This window comes from Drosophila hydei, unplaced genomic scaffold (assembly GCF_003285905.1).
Source record: "Drosophila hydei strain 15085-1641.00,03,60 unplaced genomic scaffold, DhydRS2 tig00008113-arrow-arrow-pilon, whole genome shotgun sequence".
Classification (NCBI taxonomy): domain Eukaryota; kingdom Metazoa; phylum Arthropoda; class Insecta; order Diptera; family Drosophilidae; genus Drosophila; species Drosophila hydei.
In genome coordinates, this window is record NW_022045826.1 from 36,579 (window position 1) to 55,992 (window position 19,414).

Consider the following 19,414-nt stretch of genomic DNA (forward strand, 5'->3'; position numbering starts at 1 on the left):
TTTCGTTAAGCAGAATCGTAAAAGTTCACTGTACATCTGTTAACATAACATAGCCAGCTGTTTGTTTACCGATGTGGCAAGGCTTAGAATGTTAGTTGCAATGGTATAAGCCACGGTACGGTTGTTTCACACTGGTCAATTAATTGGTCTTAAGTTATTATACGATTGAACTTCTGAAACTAATTTATAAGTAAACAAATATGCCTATCATCGTAAAAACGTAAGTAATATAATATAATATAAGATTATTTCATCCATAAATATAGTTTTAAAATTGATAAAAATAATTTACATGGCTCATATAGCAAAGTTGCCAGTTCTTGTAAATTCTCGCGCCTTTTTTCGCTTCTTTTTTTAACTTTGCAACACTGGAAACAGCTGTTTCATATGTGAAACAAAGTTTCACTGAGCAACAATTTCACAATGGGGCCACCAAAAAAGTCTAAAAAGGATCGGGGCTCAAGCGATAAATTTGGTAAGAACGCAAAAACAATTGTAGTATCCGGTAAAACTGATACGAGTTCACAGCTAAGAAGCGTCGCGCTGAAGATGAGGCTTACACCCAACTGGTGGATGACAATGACAGCCAGGACTATGCCAGCGAGTCGGACGGCGTGCCGGGCGCCGCGTCCAAAAACGCAGAAACCAACGATGAGAACACCAACACAGACGAATACGGTGCCAAAGACTACCGTACTCAGATGCAATTGCGTCCTGATCACGCTAATCGCCCTTTGTGGGTGGCACCGAATGGGCACGTGTTCCTTGAATCATTTTCGCCGGTCTACAAACATGCCCATGACTTTCTTATTGCTATTTCGGAGCCAGTCTGCCGGCCTGAGCACATACATGAGTACAAGTTAACAGCATACAGCTTGTATGCAGCTGTATCTGTAGGACTGCAAACACACGACATTGTGGAGTATCTAAAGCGCTTGAGCAAAACCACCATTCCTGAGGGCATATTAGAGTTTATACGTCTCTGTACATTGTCGTATGGAAAAGTAAAGCTTGTTCTAAAGCATAACAAATACTTTATTGAGTCGCCACATCCAGAGGTGCTTCAAAAGTTGCTTAAGGATCCGGTCATTCAGAAGTGCCGACTCATACGCAACGAAGGCGAAGGCTTTATACAGGGCACAGTGGATAGCAAAGCCATCACACAGTTCGGTACCAAGCTGCCAACGGGGGTTGATAATCCAGCAGAAGATTCGGCTAGCACTTCTGCAGCAGGAGGGACAACAGCTGCAGCAGGTGCCACCGGGGAGGGTGGAGCTGCAGCGGTAGCAGTTCCTGATGACATTACAGACTTCTACGAAAAGATAGACAAAGAAGAAGAGGACGAAGACGAAGCCAATCTTAAAACAGTATCCTTTGAGGTGGCTCAGGAAAAAATTGAGCTTATACAAAAGCGGTGCATCGAAATCGAGCATCCCCTACTAGCAGAGTATGATTTTCGTAATGATACGAACAATCCCGATATTAACATTGACCTCAAACCGGCAGCGGTGCTGCGTCCCTACCAAGAAAAGAGCTTGCGTAAAATGTTTGGCAATGGGCGAGCACGCTCTGGCGTAATTGTGCTACCGTGCGGCGCTGGAAAGTCCTTGGTGGGTGTCACCGCCTGTTGTACTGTCCGTAAGCGCGCCTTGGTGCTGTGCAACAGCGGTGTTTCAGTGGAACAGTGGAAGCAGCAGTTTAAAATGTGGTCCACAGCAGACGACAGTATGATTTGTCGCTTTACCTCGGAGGCAAAGGATAAGCCCATGGGCTGTGGAATACTGGTTACCACATACTCTATGATTACGCACACACAAAAGCGATCATGGGAGGCGGAACAAACGATGCGCTGGCTACAAGAGCAGGAATGGGGTATCATGGTATTGGATGAGGTGCACACCATACCCGCAAAGATGTTTCGTCGTGTCCTGACCATTGTGCAGTCCCACTGCAAGCTTGGCTTGACAGCCACGCTATTACGTGAGGACGACAAAATTGCAGATCTGAATTTCCTAATTGGTCCCAAGCTGTACGAAGCTAACTGGCTGGAACTACAAAAGAAGGGATATATAGCACGTGTACAGTGTGCCGAAGTGTGGTGTCCCATGTCGCCGGAGTTCTATCGCGAGTATCTAACCACCAAAACGTCCAAGAAAATGCTGCTCTATGTAATGAATCCTTCCAAGTTCCGCAGCTGTCAATTCCTTATTAAATACCACGAGAAACGTGGCGATAAGACGATTGTCTTTTCTGACAATGTGTTCGCCTTGAAGCACTATGCCATCAAGATGAACAAACCATTCATCTATGGCCCCACATCTCAGAATGAACGTATACAAATTCTACAGAATTTCAAGTTTAATGCCAAGGTATGAGAATATTGCTTCCTAATCGAACAACATACTCATTAACACTATATTTTGCCATAGGTCAACACGATTTTCGTGTCAAAGGTGGCCGATACTAGTTTTGATCTGCCCGAGGCGAATGTGCTCATTCAGATTTCATCGCATGGCGGTTCACGTCGTCAGGAAGCACAACGTTTGGGTCGTATTCTGCGTGCCAAAAAGGGAGCTATTGCCGAGGAATATAATGCATTCTTCTACACCCTAGTCTCACAGGATACAATGGAAATGAGCTATTCACGAAAGCGCCAGCGGTTCCTGGTGAATCAGGGCTATAGCTATAAAGTCATCACACATCTTAAAGGCATGGACACCGAAACTGATCTTATGTATGGAACACAGGAGGAACAGGGTCAGCTTTTACAGTTGGTGTTGTCTGCTTCTGATTTGGACTGTGAGGATGAGAAAGTACCAGGCGAGCCAGGCTATCGTCCAGGTGGTTCTAGCACCACGAAACGTATGGGTGGCCTCAGTTCAATGTCAGGAGGTGATGATGCCATCTACTATGAGCATCGGCGCAAGAATGTTGGCAGCGTACATCCATTGTTTAAGAAATTTAGAGGATAATTGATAATTGACTGTGCACAACAGAATAAATGTATCTCAGCCGTATAATGTTGTTTTTCTGTAAACCCTTAGTTATGTACTATAAATGTCCCAGACTCTTATATTGGTGTGAATCATAGTGTAATGTCTGCTTCTTTATTTTAGTCACAACGCTGGCAGTGGTGAGTGGGCCATCATCGAACTGCAAGGTGATCTGGAGGTGCGTAGCAATCAAAGCATGAACGATCAGTTTATAGGTGATCTGTACTACAACAAATATGGACAGCCCGTAAGTAGAGCTAGCTAATAAAAGTCCTTAATAGATATGCAGCATTACTGCTTTCAGATACTAATAATAGGTCATCACATATTACAAGGACGCGAGCAGAAGCTGGAAAAACCGTTTGCAGTGCTGGAGAAATCGAAAACTAACGAAGGACATCAATTACTCAATACGACTGATGCAATGCTAGAAGCAAGCACCATGAATGTCACCGAAGGAGCCGAGCGAACACTGCTGGATGATACAGTAGCACTGGAGCACAAGAGTCGCCAGCGAACCGAATACACCGTGCGGGCTATTTGCTCGAAGAAACTAATTTTTAAGTCCCGACCGAAACCAATTATAGCCAATGTGGCAAAAACCGTTTAATTGTTCGATATTTTTGAGTCACTTTGTATTTAGTTGAATAGATAAGCTTTGAAGAATATAATTGTTTGTAAGCATATTAAACTATTTCCATTTCCCGCTCGATGCCCACAAATTTGAGCTGCTCAGTTGGCCCGTATCTGTAGTCAAAGAACAGTTCCTCGCCAGGTTGTATGGCGCGCTTGGCAAAGATTCCGATACGATGATCCCCTGTGACCATCATGACCTTGGCATAGCAATTGGGATTAATCGAATGGTTGGCGAACCGAATTTTGTTGCCTTTTCGTGTGGCATCCACAACGAAATCATTGTTCAAATTGAACAAAAATGAGCACATGTACTTGTCATATACTTTGCCACGACGGTCGGCCTCATCCTGCGAGATTATCTCGCCGCAATATTCTGATATGAATTCATTTTTCTGTGCGCCCTCTTTAAGGAAAATGCCCCATCCGGCTATATCCGAGGGTGCCATTAGCAAATGCTTGTCTGCAAAGAAAACGATTAGACAAAATCTTCATAGTACTACAAATACGTGTTACTTACGCAATCCACGCTGCACGCAAACATTTTTGCAGGTGATTTTGGTCAGCTTAAATTGATCGGCTCCGCAAGCCTGACACAAGTCTGGATCGCATTCGCGCACCGCCAAATAGCAAGGACATTGCTTGGTATTGCACTGAGCCTTGCAACGACAGCCTGGAAAACGATTCTGGCAGTCACTGCTGCAGTTGCAAAACTTCTCGCAAAAGTTCTGCGTTTGAATGCAGGAACAGTTCATGTCGCAAGGACCGGCGTGATCGCAAGGTGTGTAGTTGTACACATGATTGGACGATGAGTCCTTCTTCAGCTGTATCTTGCGGCAATGTAGGGACCACAATCGCTGCTTCTTCTTCTTCTTTCGGGGCGGAGTAAAGTCTTGACGTAGATCCTCAAAGCTAAACTCGGCTGCCTCTTTCTGCGCAAACTCATAAACCTGCCGACAAGTCTTCGTAAGCATATTATGTGCAACGGCACAATAATTCTTTAGGTACACCTTGTGCAGTACTCTAAAGAGCGCTTGGTCGGCACCAGTCCAAACACACTGCGTGCTGGTTATGTTCATCATTCCAGCTACAACAGAAATTATTTTAGTTCGGAAAGTACTTTTCTTTAAGGCACATCATTTCCCGTTGGCCGAAGCCATTTCCGAGCCTCTTTGCCTTTCTGCATGTATAAGCAAATTTACCCATTATGGAGTTAATTTCTGCACTATTGACAGCTATGCTATTATCCTTCCCATTCTCGGGGTTGAAGTCCTTGTTGCTAAACTGGCTATTGCTGTCATTGCTGTCCTCAGAGCTGGCTTCGTTACAAGAATCTATGGGCGGCGTCTTACTATCAGCTGCCAGCTTCTCCTTCATCCCATCCTATCAGCAAAACAATGATGAGCACCCAAAATATTTACATTAATTAAATGTGGAACTTACTATTAACATATAACAAGAGTTGCTACATGGGTCCGCGAAGGTCTTTAATTCTGGATAGCGACGCTTTTGTAGATTTGGACCAGCATGTCCCTGCAAACCTGTGAATCGAAATTGAAACATTTTGAGCACAAATGGGTACGGATAACAGCAAAGTCATGACTATGAGACATTCGGGGTTAGAGCATGAATCAGATACGTTACTTAACGAGGGATGCAAAAGCCGCACGAAATGAGGCGAGAAACACCAAGAACATTTTGACACAAGACAATTTCTGCCGATTTCCACAGACATAAAATATATATATATAGGAAAGATTGATGATGATGTGGAGCAAGGCGACTTTTTGGCCTAGGCGGCATGAGTGTGTGTGCGTGTGGTTATCGAGAACAACAACTACAACAACGACTCACCCTGTACATGGTGACCTAAATTGCAGTTATTTATTTTAACAAAATTTAAGAGTTTTTAGACAAAAGAAATGTTTTGCAACAATTTTTGTTTGTTTTCCAAATAAAGAGAAAAAGCAAAAACAAAACGTTATTAAGAGTAACCCAACTGGAGGTAACACACAAAGATTTCACTTACGATGAAGGAAGCAGTCATATTTAAAACAACGTCGGCAGAACAGCGTATGGAACGAGTGCATAGTACGTTCACGGGACACACTCTCCGCCTTAGTGCCATCGATGTTGGGTGTGCACTCCTGGGGACGCTCTGGATCTTGATGCTCGGTGAGCTCAATGTACCTATATGAGGAAATACGTTTAGCATATAATTTTCGTAATATAAAACCAAACACACTTTTCCTTCAGTTCCTGAGCAGTGCCCTTATCTGGAAAGTTGGCGCTGATTGCTTGAAATATGATTGGTGCTGGAAACGGTAGTTTCTCTTTAACTTTCTCTACTTTGCACTTTGTATCTGCCACATCTGTATTGGACGATTCCTCTTTATCATCTTCTATAGTTGAAGATGCTTCTATTGTTGGCTCTACTATTGCCGGGGTCGCATTTTTCTCCTCTTCCTCTTTAAGTTTTGATGTTGTTATAGTCTCTGTTTTAACAGACGGACTTGCCGCAGTTTCCTCCAAGTCCTTACTGTGCGAGCGCATCAGCGCATGCACTAATTCTACAAATATGGCATCGTCCATAAAAGATGGATCTTTGTCGCCATGGACTTTGCCATCATAGTTCTTGATCAGTTCCTCTATGAACTTTCCATCCTTGTCGAGCACTTCGTCACCCATATACGGAATGTTATGCAGCACAGTCTCATCCTCGACCATAAAATTCTGCTGTGTGGGCGCCCATGTGTACATTGTGGGAATAGGCGTGACGGCGTTGATCACGCAAATGGGGACACGTTGAGGACCGCTGTTGGGACCATTGTAGCTAGTAACCTCAGCACGCTTAACGCAGTCAACGTGTGGTGGATCGTATGGCTTTGCCTGCCATACCTTTGAGTCGCAATATAAATCCTGCACATTATGATTGTGCTCATCCCTAAGTAGACGAACATAGTAAATAGACGCCGAGTGATACAGTGTCTCTGTATAGCTAATTTACCAGTTTTTGATCCATGCTTCTTTGATTTCATCAGCACGTTTATATCGCTTTTGCTGACGTATTTTCATATATTCCAACTTGACCACGCGTTTCCATTCTTTGCTACTCATATTTGATAAAAATTTTTGCAGCAACTATTTATGGCGGACTTTTGCAGTGTTTGGTAATGTAGTTAATTTAAAAAAGTGTTGGAATATGGTAGAAACAGTGGTGGGAAGAACAATCATTTAATCAGCTGCTCGTTGTTTACACCACACCAACTTTAAGAGATTTCGAAGTTTTCTTTAGTATATTGTATTTTTTTCGGTATTTATATTTGGCATTATTTAAGAGGAAATTCAACACAATAACAAATTAAATGTGAAATCTTATCAAAATAAGGAAAAATTACACAAATAAGCTGGACAATTTCAAACACATCAAGGCAGCCACGAGCATCGAGGAAATTGGCGCGATGGAACCATCAGCTTGCGAAGACTTAAAGGCATTCGAGCGGCGACTAACCGAAGTGGTTTCATCATACAGACCACCCACGTTCCGTTGGCGCAGTAAGAAACAAAGTTTTTCGCATTAAGCCGGACGGAAACACATAAATAATCGCTTTTATTTCATATTACAGTCATACTATCTGCATTATCCGTATGCACAGCAATCAGCGCATGGTATTGGCTGAAAGATCCGCGCACGACCGTTGTGCCGCTAACTGAATCTCTATGGATACACCCCATCTTCACAGTGGCCACAATCACATTAATATTCCTCTTCATTTTTGGCATACAGAAGTTGGTTGTGGCACCACAGATAATCACGTCGCGTACGCGGACAGTGCTAACAGATTTTGCCCTGGACCTAGAGCCGCATACTGGAAAATTAATATTAAAGCCTCGACAGAGTAATAACAATGGATGTACATGAAGGCTTCTAGATACAATCTTTTAATTTGCCTTGCCCATGTCCATTTATAACCTAACTATGATGCACACTTCCACGCTGATCGTATATTTGCATCCGAAACCTTAGTTTAATGCATAAAATCCCAATATAATCTTATCTAATCTAATCACAAAATTACACACTTTTGATTGGTTCCACTTGTACAATGTCAATGCTGGCAATGTTTAGCAGAGAAACAAATATAATTAATAATTTATGGATCACACAACCAAATTAACAATATGATAAATTGTAGCTCAGCTCACAGGCCAATTTTATTTACATAAATTATCTGATAGTCTTATAATGAAGTTTATCTTTATATGGCTTTGGGAAAGAGATCCTTTTGTTGACACGATTTTTGCCTAAAAACTCAAATAGAACAAATTTTAATTAATGTAATTGATTTAAGGTCCTTTGCTCAACAATATGCGCTCATATATGTAAAGGATGATATAGTTTTTATGCAATTAATAAATTTTTAAATTTATTTAAAATTCGCTTGAAGTGCGTTTTTCAATTAAATATTAAAGACAAGCCAAAATATATTTATATATTTATATATATATATATATATATATATATATATATATATATATATATATATATATATATATATATATATATATATATATATATATATATATATATACATATGTATTATATGTATATAAATAAACAAATAATATACATCCATATATATTTATTATATGCTGATTGCTTATAAGCAGCGGTTCGTTTGTTATGAGGCGGGTATTTCCGTGTACTAATTACAGTTTCACCTGTTCGAAATAAATTAAAACATATATGTTTCTAGGTGTAAGGTAAATCTCTACTATAAATGAAAGCCCGTCAATACGATTGCACTACATTTGCCACTCGACCACCATTCAAGATGAAGATTTTCTTTCTGGCTTTGCTCGTGCTGGGCATTGTATTCAGCTTGTCTGCAGGTAAGACTAAAAAAATGCATATAAGCTGAAATTTTTAATATTCCACTAACTAAATTATAGCTCACTCCCATGAACACCCAGAGGGCACAGGACATGACCATCATCACAAGTTTGTGCGCAGCTTAGCCGCCGAGCCAGACAACAAAAACCTAGCATGTTGCGGCTGATGTAGTGCATCAGTGGCTATGGTCGCTATATCGCAATGGTGTTCCACATTACCGCCACGTATTATAATTAAATATATTAATAAAGAAGCAATATTTTGAAAATCCATATAAATATACTTTTTAATTACTACTCCGCTCTGCTTAGCGCGGATCTTCACAGGTTTACGTCTCTGATATTATTTCTTCGATATATTCCTTATAGATATATAATAACTATTATTATAAGTTTCTAATAGAATTGTAGGCCACTGGCTACTACTAACTATTATAATTGTTTTATAAGTTCAAGTACAGTCTGTGACTTGAGCAGTATTTTCTTAAATTGTCTAAACGAGTGCGAATTCTTCACTACTTTCCAGTAGCGTTCCTTAAATTTAATTCATTTTTATTTTATTTATTTAATTTTTAAGCATTTGGTTGCATTTGAATTCTGGTAAAAATGTACTGATATCCATATGTAAATAATAAATTCCTGTCCAAATATTTACGATCAACTGTAGATATCTATTTTATTTGTATCCAAAATATATATAGTTATGGCCACGGTATTACACCGTGCCACAATCGTAAAAATTTATTTGAAGCCTGCAAATCTGAAACATTATTAATTTATTTGGAGATTTGTGATCTATGCCTAAAATATAAGCCCTAAGACATTTTTATTGAACCTGTTTATTGAAAATATATTATCGATGAGATGCCAACACAAGAAAAATTAATGAAATTTCTGAGATGGATGCTGTTTTCAATGCGCTGCGTTTTACTTCATATTTCATATATTATACAGCGATACCAGAACAAGACGCTCAGAATGATTACATGTGCACCTTGGTATGTGACTAATTATAATATCCACAAAGATGTTAAACTTCCACTTGTTAAAGAAGAAATACAACTATATGCAAAAAGATACATGAATAAACTACATAACCACGATAATGCTCTAGAAATAGATAAATATGTAAAGTCGCTAAATATATGGATTGATCTCATTGGAGCCCAAGCCATCTGGTTGTATAATATTATTGTTAACAAATTTGTTTATTGTCTAGTAAAATAAAAACAGCAATTAAAAAAACAAAGAAAAAAATTTTTCATATTGAATAAAAGTATGAAAAATTAAAATTATAAAAATATATCATAAGCAAATCGCGCATCTTCTGCTCCCCTGATAGGAGTATATAAATAATAATATATATTTTATATGCATATATAGACTCCATTCACTATTTACTATAAATTAATACATATAATATATATATAATGAAAGTAATCTTATTGCACTGTATTTCCTGACAACCGTTTACACGAATGAGCTGCCAACAGAACATATTGATTACCAATTTTTCACCTGGCTTGTTAATGAATGCATCTGTTTAGCTGCCCGTAACTAAGTGAAGTGCGATTTGTAATACCAAATGTTGGTTGTAAAATCTTATTAAGAAATAATTATATAACCATGGACAACCAGTATAAATATAGACGGCAGTCCACTGTGAGCTTATCGAAGTTCGTTGTTCGCCATCCAAGCTCAATGATGAAAATATTCTTCCTGCTAGCACTCCTCATTGGTGTTGTTTTCAGCATGTCGGCAGGTAAGACCAAGGACTTGATTCGACTAAGTGTTGAGCTGTAATCATTTAAGTTTTCGTATTTTAGGTCAGCCGGTCGATGGAGCTGAACTAGCGGGCCCTGCAAATCAGGAACATCAAAGGATCGCCCGTGCAGTAGGCGCCGTCCCGGACGACAACACGCCAGGAAAGGAGGAGCCAAAGGCTTGTTGCGGTTAAACAGCTTAGCATTGCATGGGTTACATGATCCTTAACAATAAGCAACGCAGCATTTTATAAAAAATATAGAGAATATTTTTAAAAATCCAAAAAACTTCAATGTCTTATGTTTGAATTTTCTACCTTGAAATTATTCGTATGTTTAAGAACTTATCCTGAATATTTGTCGGAATCTAAGAGGACAAAGAGCTGGTCTGATCTGTGCTCTAGTTAATTCTCATTATACCCTGCATTATTAATTAAGCTGATTCAAAGAATCGTTTCACTAAAAAAAATATGTAAGTCTTTAATATGTGTTTTTAGTTTATTTTTGTTTTGCATTGTTGATTGTTTTTTCTTTATCTTTTCTTTGTTTCTTTTTTGTTTTTTTTTTTTTTGTTTTGTTGCAATACAAGTTTTATAAATTTCTATGTGTAAATCTTAAAGTATTATTGCGCAGCGTTCTTCTATAATCAGACATACGAAGGTTCGTTATATGTTTATCAAATCTTTTGTTTTTGTTCAAAGTGAAAATATAAATGCATCTGCGTTATTACTGCGTGTGGTTCAGTTAGTTTGTTTGTTGTTCAGGCCTTTGTTTTGTTATCCTTTTGTTTATAATTAATTGTAATTTTATATAGTCATGTACAAAAAAATATGCTAAATTGTATTTATTTAAAAATGTATTTAAATTTATAATCTCTGGTTAGTAGTTGAAATTGAAATTTAGGATATTCATTTCTATCATATTTTACTTTGCGCTAATTTGTTGTTTATTATTCAATTTGCAATAGGTTTGTTCATTACTTAATATTAGTGCTAGATTATGATCTAAATATTGTTGCTGTTGTTGCTGGTTGTTGTTACTGATATATTTTCTTTTTAACTTCTCAAGGAGGCGCCAATCAATACGAAAAATATACATATATTTATTACAAATGAATACGACAAATGCTGGAAATGCATAAATTAAACTAAATGCTGCCTCCTTTCTGCACAACACTCACACAATTTAAACATTATATTTCTATATATATATACTCGTAGTAGAAGCCTATTAATTACATAAATAAAAACCGTTTAAATCTTTAAACAAAGTTAACGTTACAAATTTTACACATAAACAAAACGATTTGGCTTGATCCGCGCCCTTAATCCGGCATTATGCGGCTAGCATATTACGTATGTTCTTCGGCGTATTCTCCTCGTTTAGATGCTTCGTCGTATAGCGCAGGGCATTCAGCAGTGGCTCCGCTTTTATCGCTGGTTGTGCCTGCAATAGTCGCACACATCCCTTCACGTCTACATGGGCACCGCGGGCAAATGCGCCCACCGGATGGACGTGATCGTAGAGTATGACCAGGCCGACCATCACGCGCAGCACCAGCATTTGCGTCTCTTCCCGTTCAATCTGTTGCAGAAGTTTTCTGAAAGGCACCAGAGTTTTATAATTTTCTTTCTATAGGTTTTATATTTTATTCGATTTCCACTTACGGATTCTCCAACATTCGTAGGCACACCTTGGCCATGGTGCCAAGCGTTTCTGTAGTATTTTGCACATCGTCCGCATTATCATTCACAAATTTGGATGTGGCCTCGCTGAGCACTTTCAGCATGGGCGTGGCATGCGCATAAAACAACGACATACGATTCGCCAGCTCTGTACTGACCAGCATGTTTTCCGTAGAATCGATGCGCTGTCGACTGACAATGCGCCTGTAGTAGCTGAAGTCGTTCTGTATGGCGGGTGTTTTCATCTACAAAGATACAAACAATTTACAATTGGTAAAACTTGTTAAATCTATTTATAAACTCTATTTGAATCTTCTGATTCAGTGTCAAATTGGAATCTAGTTAATTGAAGATGATTATATTCTAGTCCAACAGGATTTAGACCTTCTTAGATATGTTGTATAAGCTGCACTGCTTGTTAATTTAATTATTGCCTGTAGAGCAGTGTACTGCTTATGAGTTTCATTTCAATTTCTGTGCACTGCTTGGCTTCCTACTTTAATTGACGCTAGACTAATTTAGATCTAATTGCAGTACGTGACATCGTAGTCGTACTTAATTTTTTTTGTAATTTGCAGCCAGGCCCAAAATTCAGTTTTCGAGTACATTTGATGACGCTTGAGCGTCTATTTAGCTGTCAGGGCTGCAGTGGAGTCGTGCGTGAGAAAAACTTCTGAGAGCTGCCGCCAGTCTAGCCGCCCCGACAACTTGCGACTGTCTCATCATTTACCTTGAGGGAGCGCTTGAAACATGACAACATCTTATACTATATATAAATGTGCACAAAACCTTATATAAATACGTTATTAGCATAAATCGTTCTAACAGTAAGTAACAATGCGGCAACCAGAACGGATCAGCAACAGCAGCTTGAAAAGCTTTCTTTGTGTGAGTTTCGTGTGATTTCAGATAAAGCTATTATTAAACCCGAAGTTGATTAATTTAGACTTGTGTAATATTATCATGATAGTTCATATTCTCGCTAATGGCGCTGCGCTTTACAGCAGCCCAGCTTGCACCACCCACGTACAATGGCCATTTCGGGGGCTATCATCAACAGCAATCAGAGCAGCAACAGCGGCTCGGCTATTCAGACGCTGGGCTGACCTACTCTCGGGGTTATTCTGCACCTGTGCAGTCCAGGTGGTCTGGTGCGCCAATTGTTGTTAATGATGAAGCGAATATACTCCAACAGCAGGAACGTCCATATTTGCCCATTAATTACTACAACAATAGAGGCGAATATGCCTCTGTCAGGCCGGATCCCAGGAACCCAAATTGGCTCAACCACAATCTGCCGCCCACACGTGCTGCCAATCACAATTACAACGACAACAACAACAATGGCTACTACTACTACACACAGCCACAAAGCCAGCAGGAACTGGATCAACGTGAGCTACTCACTGTAGCTGACTCCCGACGTCCAGAAGACCAAATAGTTCGCATAGGCGGCAGTCGCTCCTTGGCTTACAACAACAACAACAACAACAACAACAACAACTACAGAGACAGTGAGAACTATGTTGAGCCTGCTCTATTGCTGGGCCAACACGAATTTCAGGCTAAATATGCCAAACATTATTCCGACTACTTGCGCAAATACCCAAAAAGATTGCAGCCACATTTCCTCAACACTCAACAATTCATTGATAAATAATCAGCCCAATTTGTTGAACTCTAAAAGAGTTATAAAACTTACTTAAAGTATGTTCCCATTTGCCAGTGCCTGTGCCAAGTATCTTAATTGTTGACAAATCTATGCCAAGCTAAACAATACAGCGAACGACCTAATAACGCACAACCGTGTTGGCCAAGCGGCACGCTTCTAAGAGAATTATTGTTGATTTATATGTTAAATAGCTCTAAGCCACCAAATAAATAAACGAAAATAAAATTTTTAAAATGTGGTGTTATTATTATATCATTATTATTTTATTATTATTATTATTATTATTTTATTATTATTACGATTTTATTATTATTATATTATGATATCAAGAATCAAATACAATAATTGAAATTTGTATCTTTTTAACATTCTTTTGCTATTCGAATACTGAATGTCTGCTGACCAGAGTGTTCACCGCAGTTGAGCAGTTGGTGTAACGTTTTGCAGTATTCAGCTTAATAAAAAGTGTAGCATACTTTGAGGCATTTTCTCAAAACACAAAGGGCCGACACTCCAGGCAAGAAAAAAGTGTGGAAAGGCAGCAATTGCCTAGAAACGGAAATGCCTGTTACTATTACAGTTAGGCACGTTTGGACCCTAGAAATAAGTATTTGAAGTGCCTACACATAAGGCAAGTGCATGTGCACATCCCTGCGAGTGTGTGTGTGTGTAACTGATACTTAAACACACAACAGCACCTTCATCTCTCTCAAGATCCTTACTATTAACTTCAGCAACAAATTTACAGTCATGAGTGCGAATCAGCCGATGACGTTGAACTTTATCGAGCTGACGCGCTTTATACCCCTGCCCGCTCCAGCATTCCTTGAGTTGCAGTTTCATAAAAGTTTTATAAAACGGAAACGAGCAGTGGGATAACGCGTGAACACACACTTGCTAGAGCATAAATCGATTTGTATATGCTTGACATAACAAAACAGTCGCATTTATATACTTTTCAAGGGGAGGAGGGAATACAGAGGGAATACAAAGGGATACAGAGAGAAATCAGATCTCAAAAGTTAAGAGTTAACAGTTTAACCTACATTAAGGCCGTTTTGTTTAGTTGTAAAATTTTGCATTAGACAATTTGAATGCTCTAAATCCATTTTAGTTTTCTGCAATGATATCTATAAATCACGGGCAGAGAACGGCATTTTATATTTGCATTGATTCTTGATCAATTCGACGAGATAAGTGATTCCAACTATGCCATTCTAAATGAGTATTTGACAGAGATTGGGCTGCAGTACGGGCTTTACTATGGGAATTTAATTATTAAATTACTCTTCTAGATTGGACTTTTCAGAGCTTGATTATGACATTTATATATGTTTTTGCTATTTTGTATTCATCACTGAAACCCACACAGTTAATCTGAAGTATTCAAGCTACGCTTAAAAAAGAATTCAACTTATCGATTCTTATCGAATTATAATTATAAGCTCGTACTGCGTATGGTATAGACAAGTAAACTATTCAAATTTCAAAGCTCTAGCTTTCGAGACTTACAAGATTGCTGCGTTCACCCTGAAGGACAGACGGATATAGCAAGATCGACTAAGCTTGGCATCCTGAGCTAGAATATGTAGACTTTATGTGGTCTGCCACGCATTCTTCTGCCTGTTGCATACATTTTAGCAAAACCATTATGATTTAGTTTCCCATTTTCAATGCACTCAGGCTATGAAAGCTACACTCAAAGCTCGATATTTTAAGTGCGAATTAAAATCGATTTTAATTCCGATTATTTCCAGCCGAACTTGACGATTATAATAGTCTTAAAATGAAATCTATTAAAATACCGAATCTTGAAAGATTTCTGTATGTGTAGGATTTACATCGGTCTCTGCCCAAGTTTAAGATTTGTTGTTTGATATTTAGCCACAACTCAAACCAGATTTGTTTAATTCTGAGCTGAGCTCAAGATATTTTCGATTTAGTTTGCCGTAGTGTGGTCTAATAAGAGAGCCTCAACCACACATGCATAGAGAGAGGGAAATATACATAAAAAAAAAGAAAAATATTTTTCTATTAACAGTTTTAAATTATTTTGAACACGCTTCAACCGAGTTACTAGAGATACGCTCAGCCTCAAAACACAACGTTCTGCTTTGCGTGCTCACTGAAGCGCCGACATTTGGCCAAGCCAGTAAAATGAGTGCGTGTGTGCGCAGCAAATGAGGCTTCACTGTAGAACGCATGCAGCAACGTTGAAGATATTTCATCAATGAGCAGCAGCACGCGCTCGCCTTAACTGACTGGCAGACGGACCGACGGGCAGCTGGAGGGACCGAGAGACGAATGGATAGATGTACGAACTGGCAGTCAATTAAAAATGCAACCACGCGCGCAATGAGTTGGCAAAGAGTTGGCTAAGACCTCAACCGGCTGTTGCACCCACATAAGGTAAGCCAAACGACAGCAAACGTTGCCTGCTCTGGTCGGGTCTGGTCTCAAAGAAGACATAACACTGTTGACCCACGCGCCTTGAAGCAGCGATATATTTATACATTGGGCGTAACTGGTGCCCAAACTAGGCAAGAGTTGTAACACACATACACCCACACAAACACGCACACACACACACCACACACACACACACACACACACACACACATGGCTGTCGTGTAACTCACCTTGTACTCATCGAATTTCAACACAAATTCCAATATCTCAGCCAGCTGCTTGACCAGCGCCTGCTGCGTCTCCAGATGCTGTGTCGGATTGAGCTTGCCGCCAACCAATTGGCCCAGCAGCTTGGGCACTATTTTGTCCAGCTCCAGGGAGTGCTCGTAGCACCGCTTCAGCTGATGACCAATGGAAGCACCGCAGACCACGCTTTGGCCTGCACCTCCGGCGAGGGATCAGCGATGGCTTCGCGTATTTCTTTGTTGGCGCCCTGCAAACACACATGAAAATGATTTAGTTTTTCTTTCAATTCAATATTGGCGTTGCCTAGTGAAATGTTCGCCTGACATGCAAACAATAAGCGAATAAACGGTTTTCCTCGCGTTTTATAGATTTCATTTTCTCTTTTCAGGCATTTTTTTATTACAGCAACACAACTTGCATTGTTGTTGTTGTTGCTTTAGGCTTTATTATTTCTATGCCACATGCAAACAATGACGCCGACGACGACGACGTCGCTGCGTGCAGTGACCAGCGCTGCGATTTTTATCGACACTCTCTGATCTAGATTCTAGCGAGGAAACCACAAAAAAAGCACAACACAAAGCCCAATGAATGCTCGGTCATTGCATGTTTTCAAAAGTTGATTTCAGGTCCGTTTTTTGAAACTTTGCTGCCGCATAGGCAATCAGCAAATGGCGTCGATTATTTCAATTCGTTTCAGTGGCGTTGCAGCTGAGACTCTAATCGACACATGCACAAGTGCCAAGTGCCACTAATAACAGTTAAGTTACCATTTAAATCGCACACAGCTGAAAGGCTAGTGGCTCCAGCAAGTTAATGACCTCAAAGCTGCAATCTTGATTTAATCTGAATATCACAGTTCAAGAAATAAGGCACTACTCATTTGGGATAGTAGGCAAAAACATAAAAAACTTTTAAGTTGATAGTTAAATATTTCAGAAATTATTTTAAATGCATGTATAGAATATAAGCATAGATTCAGTGGCTTGAAATAAGCATTTATAATTCGAACTGTTTGTTGGTATTATGATTTCTGTTTTCATTAAAAAAAGAATTACAAATCAAATAAAGGCATATATTATTTAAAAATTAATGAAATAAAGATATATTAATAGAAAATAAATCATTTTTTCTTAGTTCACATAATTAAGATTTTATATTTATTTTATTAAACGAATCTTTACTGTATTCTAACATCTCTAAATGGGAACAGCTTCTTCTCTTTCGGAATCAGCTTCTGCACACAAAAAAACTACAAAATGAGAAAACTCACTCACAATTTACTAGCTTTGCTGCCTCTTTAGTCTTTGCTCTATTTATTTAGTTTAGCCACACCCACAAATTGTTTATTTTAGATTACAGATTGCAAAGTTAAAAAAGATAGCGTTTTGATTAAAAGGAACTTGGGTCTAAATATAGAAAATATTTATAACGAAATTTTTAGACAAGGCAAAAGCTCAACTCTAATTGTCTGAATGAATGATGTGTTGTTATGTTTGGTACGTGGGCACCTCTTACTGTTTGGGCTGTAATTACATGAGTTCCTGTTACCACATGTTGTATGCTTGTAATTAAATTGCTTCACATATCATCAACAAAAGTCTGCAGCTACCCTCAGACATCGACGAGTGCTTTGGCATAATCAAAATGCAACCGTCGGCATCTAAATCAACACATGGACCCAAGTGGAGCATAAAGCCAGATATGCTGCATTGAAGCAGTAGCTCGCTAGGTGCATTACTTTGTGTGCTAAACAACGTTTACACCTGTCTGTGAAGCTGCAGAAGCAGGAGTTGTCCTTGGCCACCGGCAGCTGTTGGCTGCTGCACTTGAAGCTGCACAAATGTTTAACACGTGCAAACAAACAAGTCACGAAACGAAGAGACAAATAAAAAGAAAGCAAAGAAAAGAACAGATAGAGAGAGGGCGCGAGAGAGGAGGTAAACGAGAGACAGCAAACTCTTTTGACTTTGCTGTTGTATTGTCCCGTTTACGCCTGCGATTCTCTAAGGACTCTTATGGCTGGCCATGCAACGGAAACTGCGCTCCTGCTGCAGCTATGTGGACAGACAGATTCACAGGCTGAGATTGCGCCTTTACTGCATTTCTGTTTATGTGTGTGCGACTCTGTGTGTATCTCAGATGTTTCACATTGTTTCTAGATGTATATGTATGTGTGGGTGTGCATCTGATTCAGCCCCTTTGCTTATTTTCAGGGCATTTATCTCACATCGCGACATGTGCAAGTCGAAAACAAAGAGCCTAGCCATAGGTACAAGAGTTTCTGCTGCATCTTGCGCTTTGTCACAGGAAGCTGGCACAGACTCACACAGACGGACACACACCTACACACACGCACACACACTCCCCACACACATTCGCTCACTTATTCAACATTTGTTGATTCATCGCCTTTTTCCGCAGCATCGCATAAAACGTTACATGCTCCAATAACAAAGCACGTGCTGTGTCTGCTTCATGCATTTTACCAAGAATACTTCACACTTCACCCACAACAGCAACAACAACAACCACAACAAACTTGAACTTGCATGACTTTTAAGAAACAGTTTTCGTTTTGTAACTGTTTCTAGTTCTTTTTTTAATTAACACTTAATGTGCCCAACAACAACAACAACAAATGCGCCATACACGAGCTCAATCGTTCAGCATTTTATCTAATTCAGCTAGAGAGAGAGTAAGAGAGAAAGCGAGAGAGAGAGAGAGATAACGTCCGCCACATAGTTAATTAACTTTGCGAACTGCAGCACTCTGCATAAAAGAAGAAGTAAACTCGTTGTAATTGCTGCCTACTGCCTTCTGCTGCTGCTGTTGTTGTTTTTTATATTTTTTATTGTAAATTAAATTACACTCAACGCGGAAACGAGTGTTTAATCTTCTGCGGCTACTTTGATGTCGACCAACGATGACACTCGCCCAACCAGTGTTGGAGGTCGTTTGCATGTTTAACTAAGCATATATCGAATGTAATAATCGATAAGTGCACATTAAAGTTAAGGGCAGTCGCAGAAGCAACGCCATCATGTGCACAATTAATACCGATCGTCATAAGGATAATGAGTACGGCTTAAAATTTGAAATTTATATTTTGTAACTATC

At 39.3% G+C, this 19,414-nt stretch overlaps 6 protein-coding genes across 7 annotated transcripts; 4 read left to right on the plus strand and 2 right to left on the minus strand.

Annotated features, from left to right (window-relative positions):
- Positions 1 to 90: 90 nt before the first annotated feature.
- Positions 91 to 3,636, plus strand: LOC111599774 (chromosome transmission fidelity protein 8 homolog). Its single transcript, XM_023315536.2, has 3 exons — positions 91 to 220; positions 3,117 to 3,240; positions 3,298 to 3,636. The coding sequence occupies exons 1-3, from the start codon at positions 201 to 203 to the stop codon at positions 3,601 to 3,603; spliced, it is 450 nt and encodes a 149-aa protein (XP_023171304.2). The 5' UTR covers positions 91 to 200; the 3' UTR covers positions 3,604 to 3,636.
- Positions 332 to 3,035, plus strand: LOC111599771 (general transcription and DNA repair factor IIH helicase subunit XPB). Its single transcript, XM_023315528.2, has 3 exons — positions 332 to 475; positions 529 to 2,369; positions 2,430 to 3,035. The coding sequence occupies exons 1-3, from the start codon at positions 424 to 426 to the stop codon at positions 2,970 to 2,972; spliced, it is 2,436 nt and encodes an 811-aa protein (XP_023171296.2). The 5' UTR covers positions 332 to 423; the 3' UTR covers positions 2,973 to 3,035.
- On the minus strand, positions 3,610 to 6,815 carry LOC111599772 (histone-lysine N-methyltransferase E(z)). 2 transcript variants are annotated; one of them, XM_023315529.2, is made up of 8 exons: positions 6,634 to 6,815; positions 5,872 to 6,570; positions 5,656 to 5,816; positions 5,481 to 5,495; positions 5,070 to 5,167; positions 4,829 to 5,009; positions 4,147 to 4,713; positions 3,610 to 4,089 (listed from the first exon to the last, which is right to left on the minus strand). In XM_023315529.2, the coding sequence occupies exons 1-8, from the start codon at positions 6,741 to 6,743 to the stop codon at positions 3,680 to 3,682; spliced, it is 2,241 nt and encodes a 746-aa protein (XP_023171297.1). In that variant the 5' UTR covers positions 6,744 to 6,815; the 3' UTR covers positions 3,610 to 3,679. The 2 variants fall into 2 exon arrangements, with proteins under 2 accessions (XP_023171297.1, XP_023171298.1); XM_023315530.2 differs by lacking the exon at positions 5,481 to 5,495.
- A 116-nt stretch (positions 6,816 to 6,931) lies between these two features.
- Positions 6,932 to 7,946, plus strand: LOC111599775 (nuclear envelope phosphatase-regulatory subunit 1 homolog). The gene is made up of 2 exons (XM_023315537.2): positions 6,932 to 7,181; positions 7,253 to 7,946. Exons 1-2 carry the CDS (start codon positions 7,088 to 7,090, stop codon positions 7,546 to 7,548), a joined length of 390 nt encoding a protein of 129 aa, XP_023171305.1. The 5' UTR covers positions 6,932 to 7,087; the 3' UTR covers positions 7,549 to 7,946.
- Positions 7,947 to 11,128: 3,182 nt separating this feature from the next.
- On the minus strand, positions 11,129 to 16,541 carry LOC115483183 (protein FAM49B-like; the record flags this gene model as incomplete). The annotated part of the gene is given in 4 exon segments (XM_030224341.1): positions 11,129 to 11,882; positions 11,950 to 12,212; positions 16,279 to 16,454; positions 16,457 to 16,541. Coding segments are annotated over 4 exon segments (789 nt in total), but the record flags the coding sequence as incomplete, so codon positions are not given.
- On the plus strand, positions 12,781 to 13,835 carry LOC111599841 (myb-like protein M). The gene is made up of 2 exons (XM_023315636.2): positions 12,781 to 12,855; positions 12,938 to 13,835. Exons 1-2 carry the CDS (start codon positions 12,805 to 12,807, stop codon positions 13,625 to 13,627), a joined length of 741 nt encoding a protein of 246 aa, XP_023171404.2. The 5' UTR covers positions 12,781 to 12,804; the 3' UTR covers positions 13,628 to 13,835.
- Positions 16,542 to 19,414: the final 2,873 nt, after the last annotated feature.

Coding starts and splice junctions, on each gene's coding strand:
- LOC111599774 (XM_023315536.2), top strand. CDS start 201: ATGCCTATCATCGTAAAAAC. Junction 221..3,116: donor ATGCCTATCATCGTAAAAAC/GTAAGTAATATA, acceptor TCTTTATTTTAG/TCACAACGCTGGCAGTGGTG. Junction 3,241..3,297: donor ACAACAAATATGGACAGCCC/GTAAGTAGAGCT, acceptor TACTGCTTTCAG/ATACTAATAATAGGTCATCA.
- LOC111599771 (XM_023315528.2), top strand. CDS start 424: ATGGGGCCACCAAAAAAGTCTAAAAAGGATCGGGGCTCAAGCGATAAA. Junction 476..528: donor GGGCTCAAGCGATAAATTTG/GTAAGAACGCAA, acceptor ACGAGTTCACAG/CTAAGAAGCGTCGCGCTGAA. Junction 2,370..2,429: donor ATTTCAAGTTTAATGCCAAG/GTATGAGAATAT, acceptor ATTTTGCCATAG/GTCAACACGATTTTCGTGTC.
- LOC111599772 (XM_023315529.2), bottom strand. CDS start 6,743: ATGAGTAGCAAAGAATGGAAACGCGTGGTCAAGTTGGAATATATGAAA. Junction 6,571..6,633: donor GAAGCATGGATCAAAAACTG/GTAAATTAGCTA, acceptor TCGTCTACTTAG/GGATGAGCACAATCATAATG. Junction 5,010..5,069: donor ACTCTTGTTATATGTTAATA/GTAAGTTCCACA, acceptor TTTTGCTGATAG/GATGGGATGAAGGAGAAGCT.
- LOC111599775 (XM_023315537.2), top strand. CDS start 7,088: ATGGAACCATCAGCTTGCGAAGACTTAAAGGCATTCGAGCGGCGACTA. Junction 7,182..7,252: donor ACCCACGTTCCGTTGGCGCA/GTAAGAAACAAA, acceptor TTCATATTACAG/TCATACTATCTGCATTATCC.
- LOC111599841 (XM_023315636.2), top strand. CDS start 12,805: ATGCGGCAACCAGAACGGATCAGCAACAGCAGCTTGAAAAGCTTTCTT. Junction 12,856..12,937: donor GCTTGAAAAGCTTTCTTTGT/GTGAGTTTCGTG, acceptor TTATCATGATAG/TTCATATTCTCGCTAATGGC.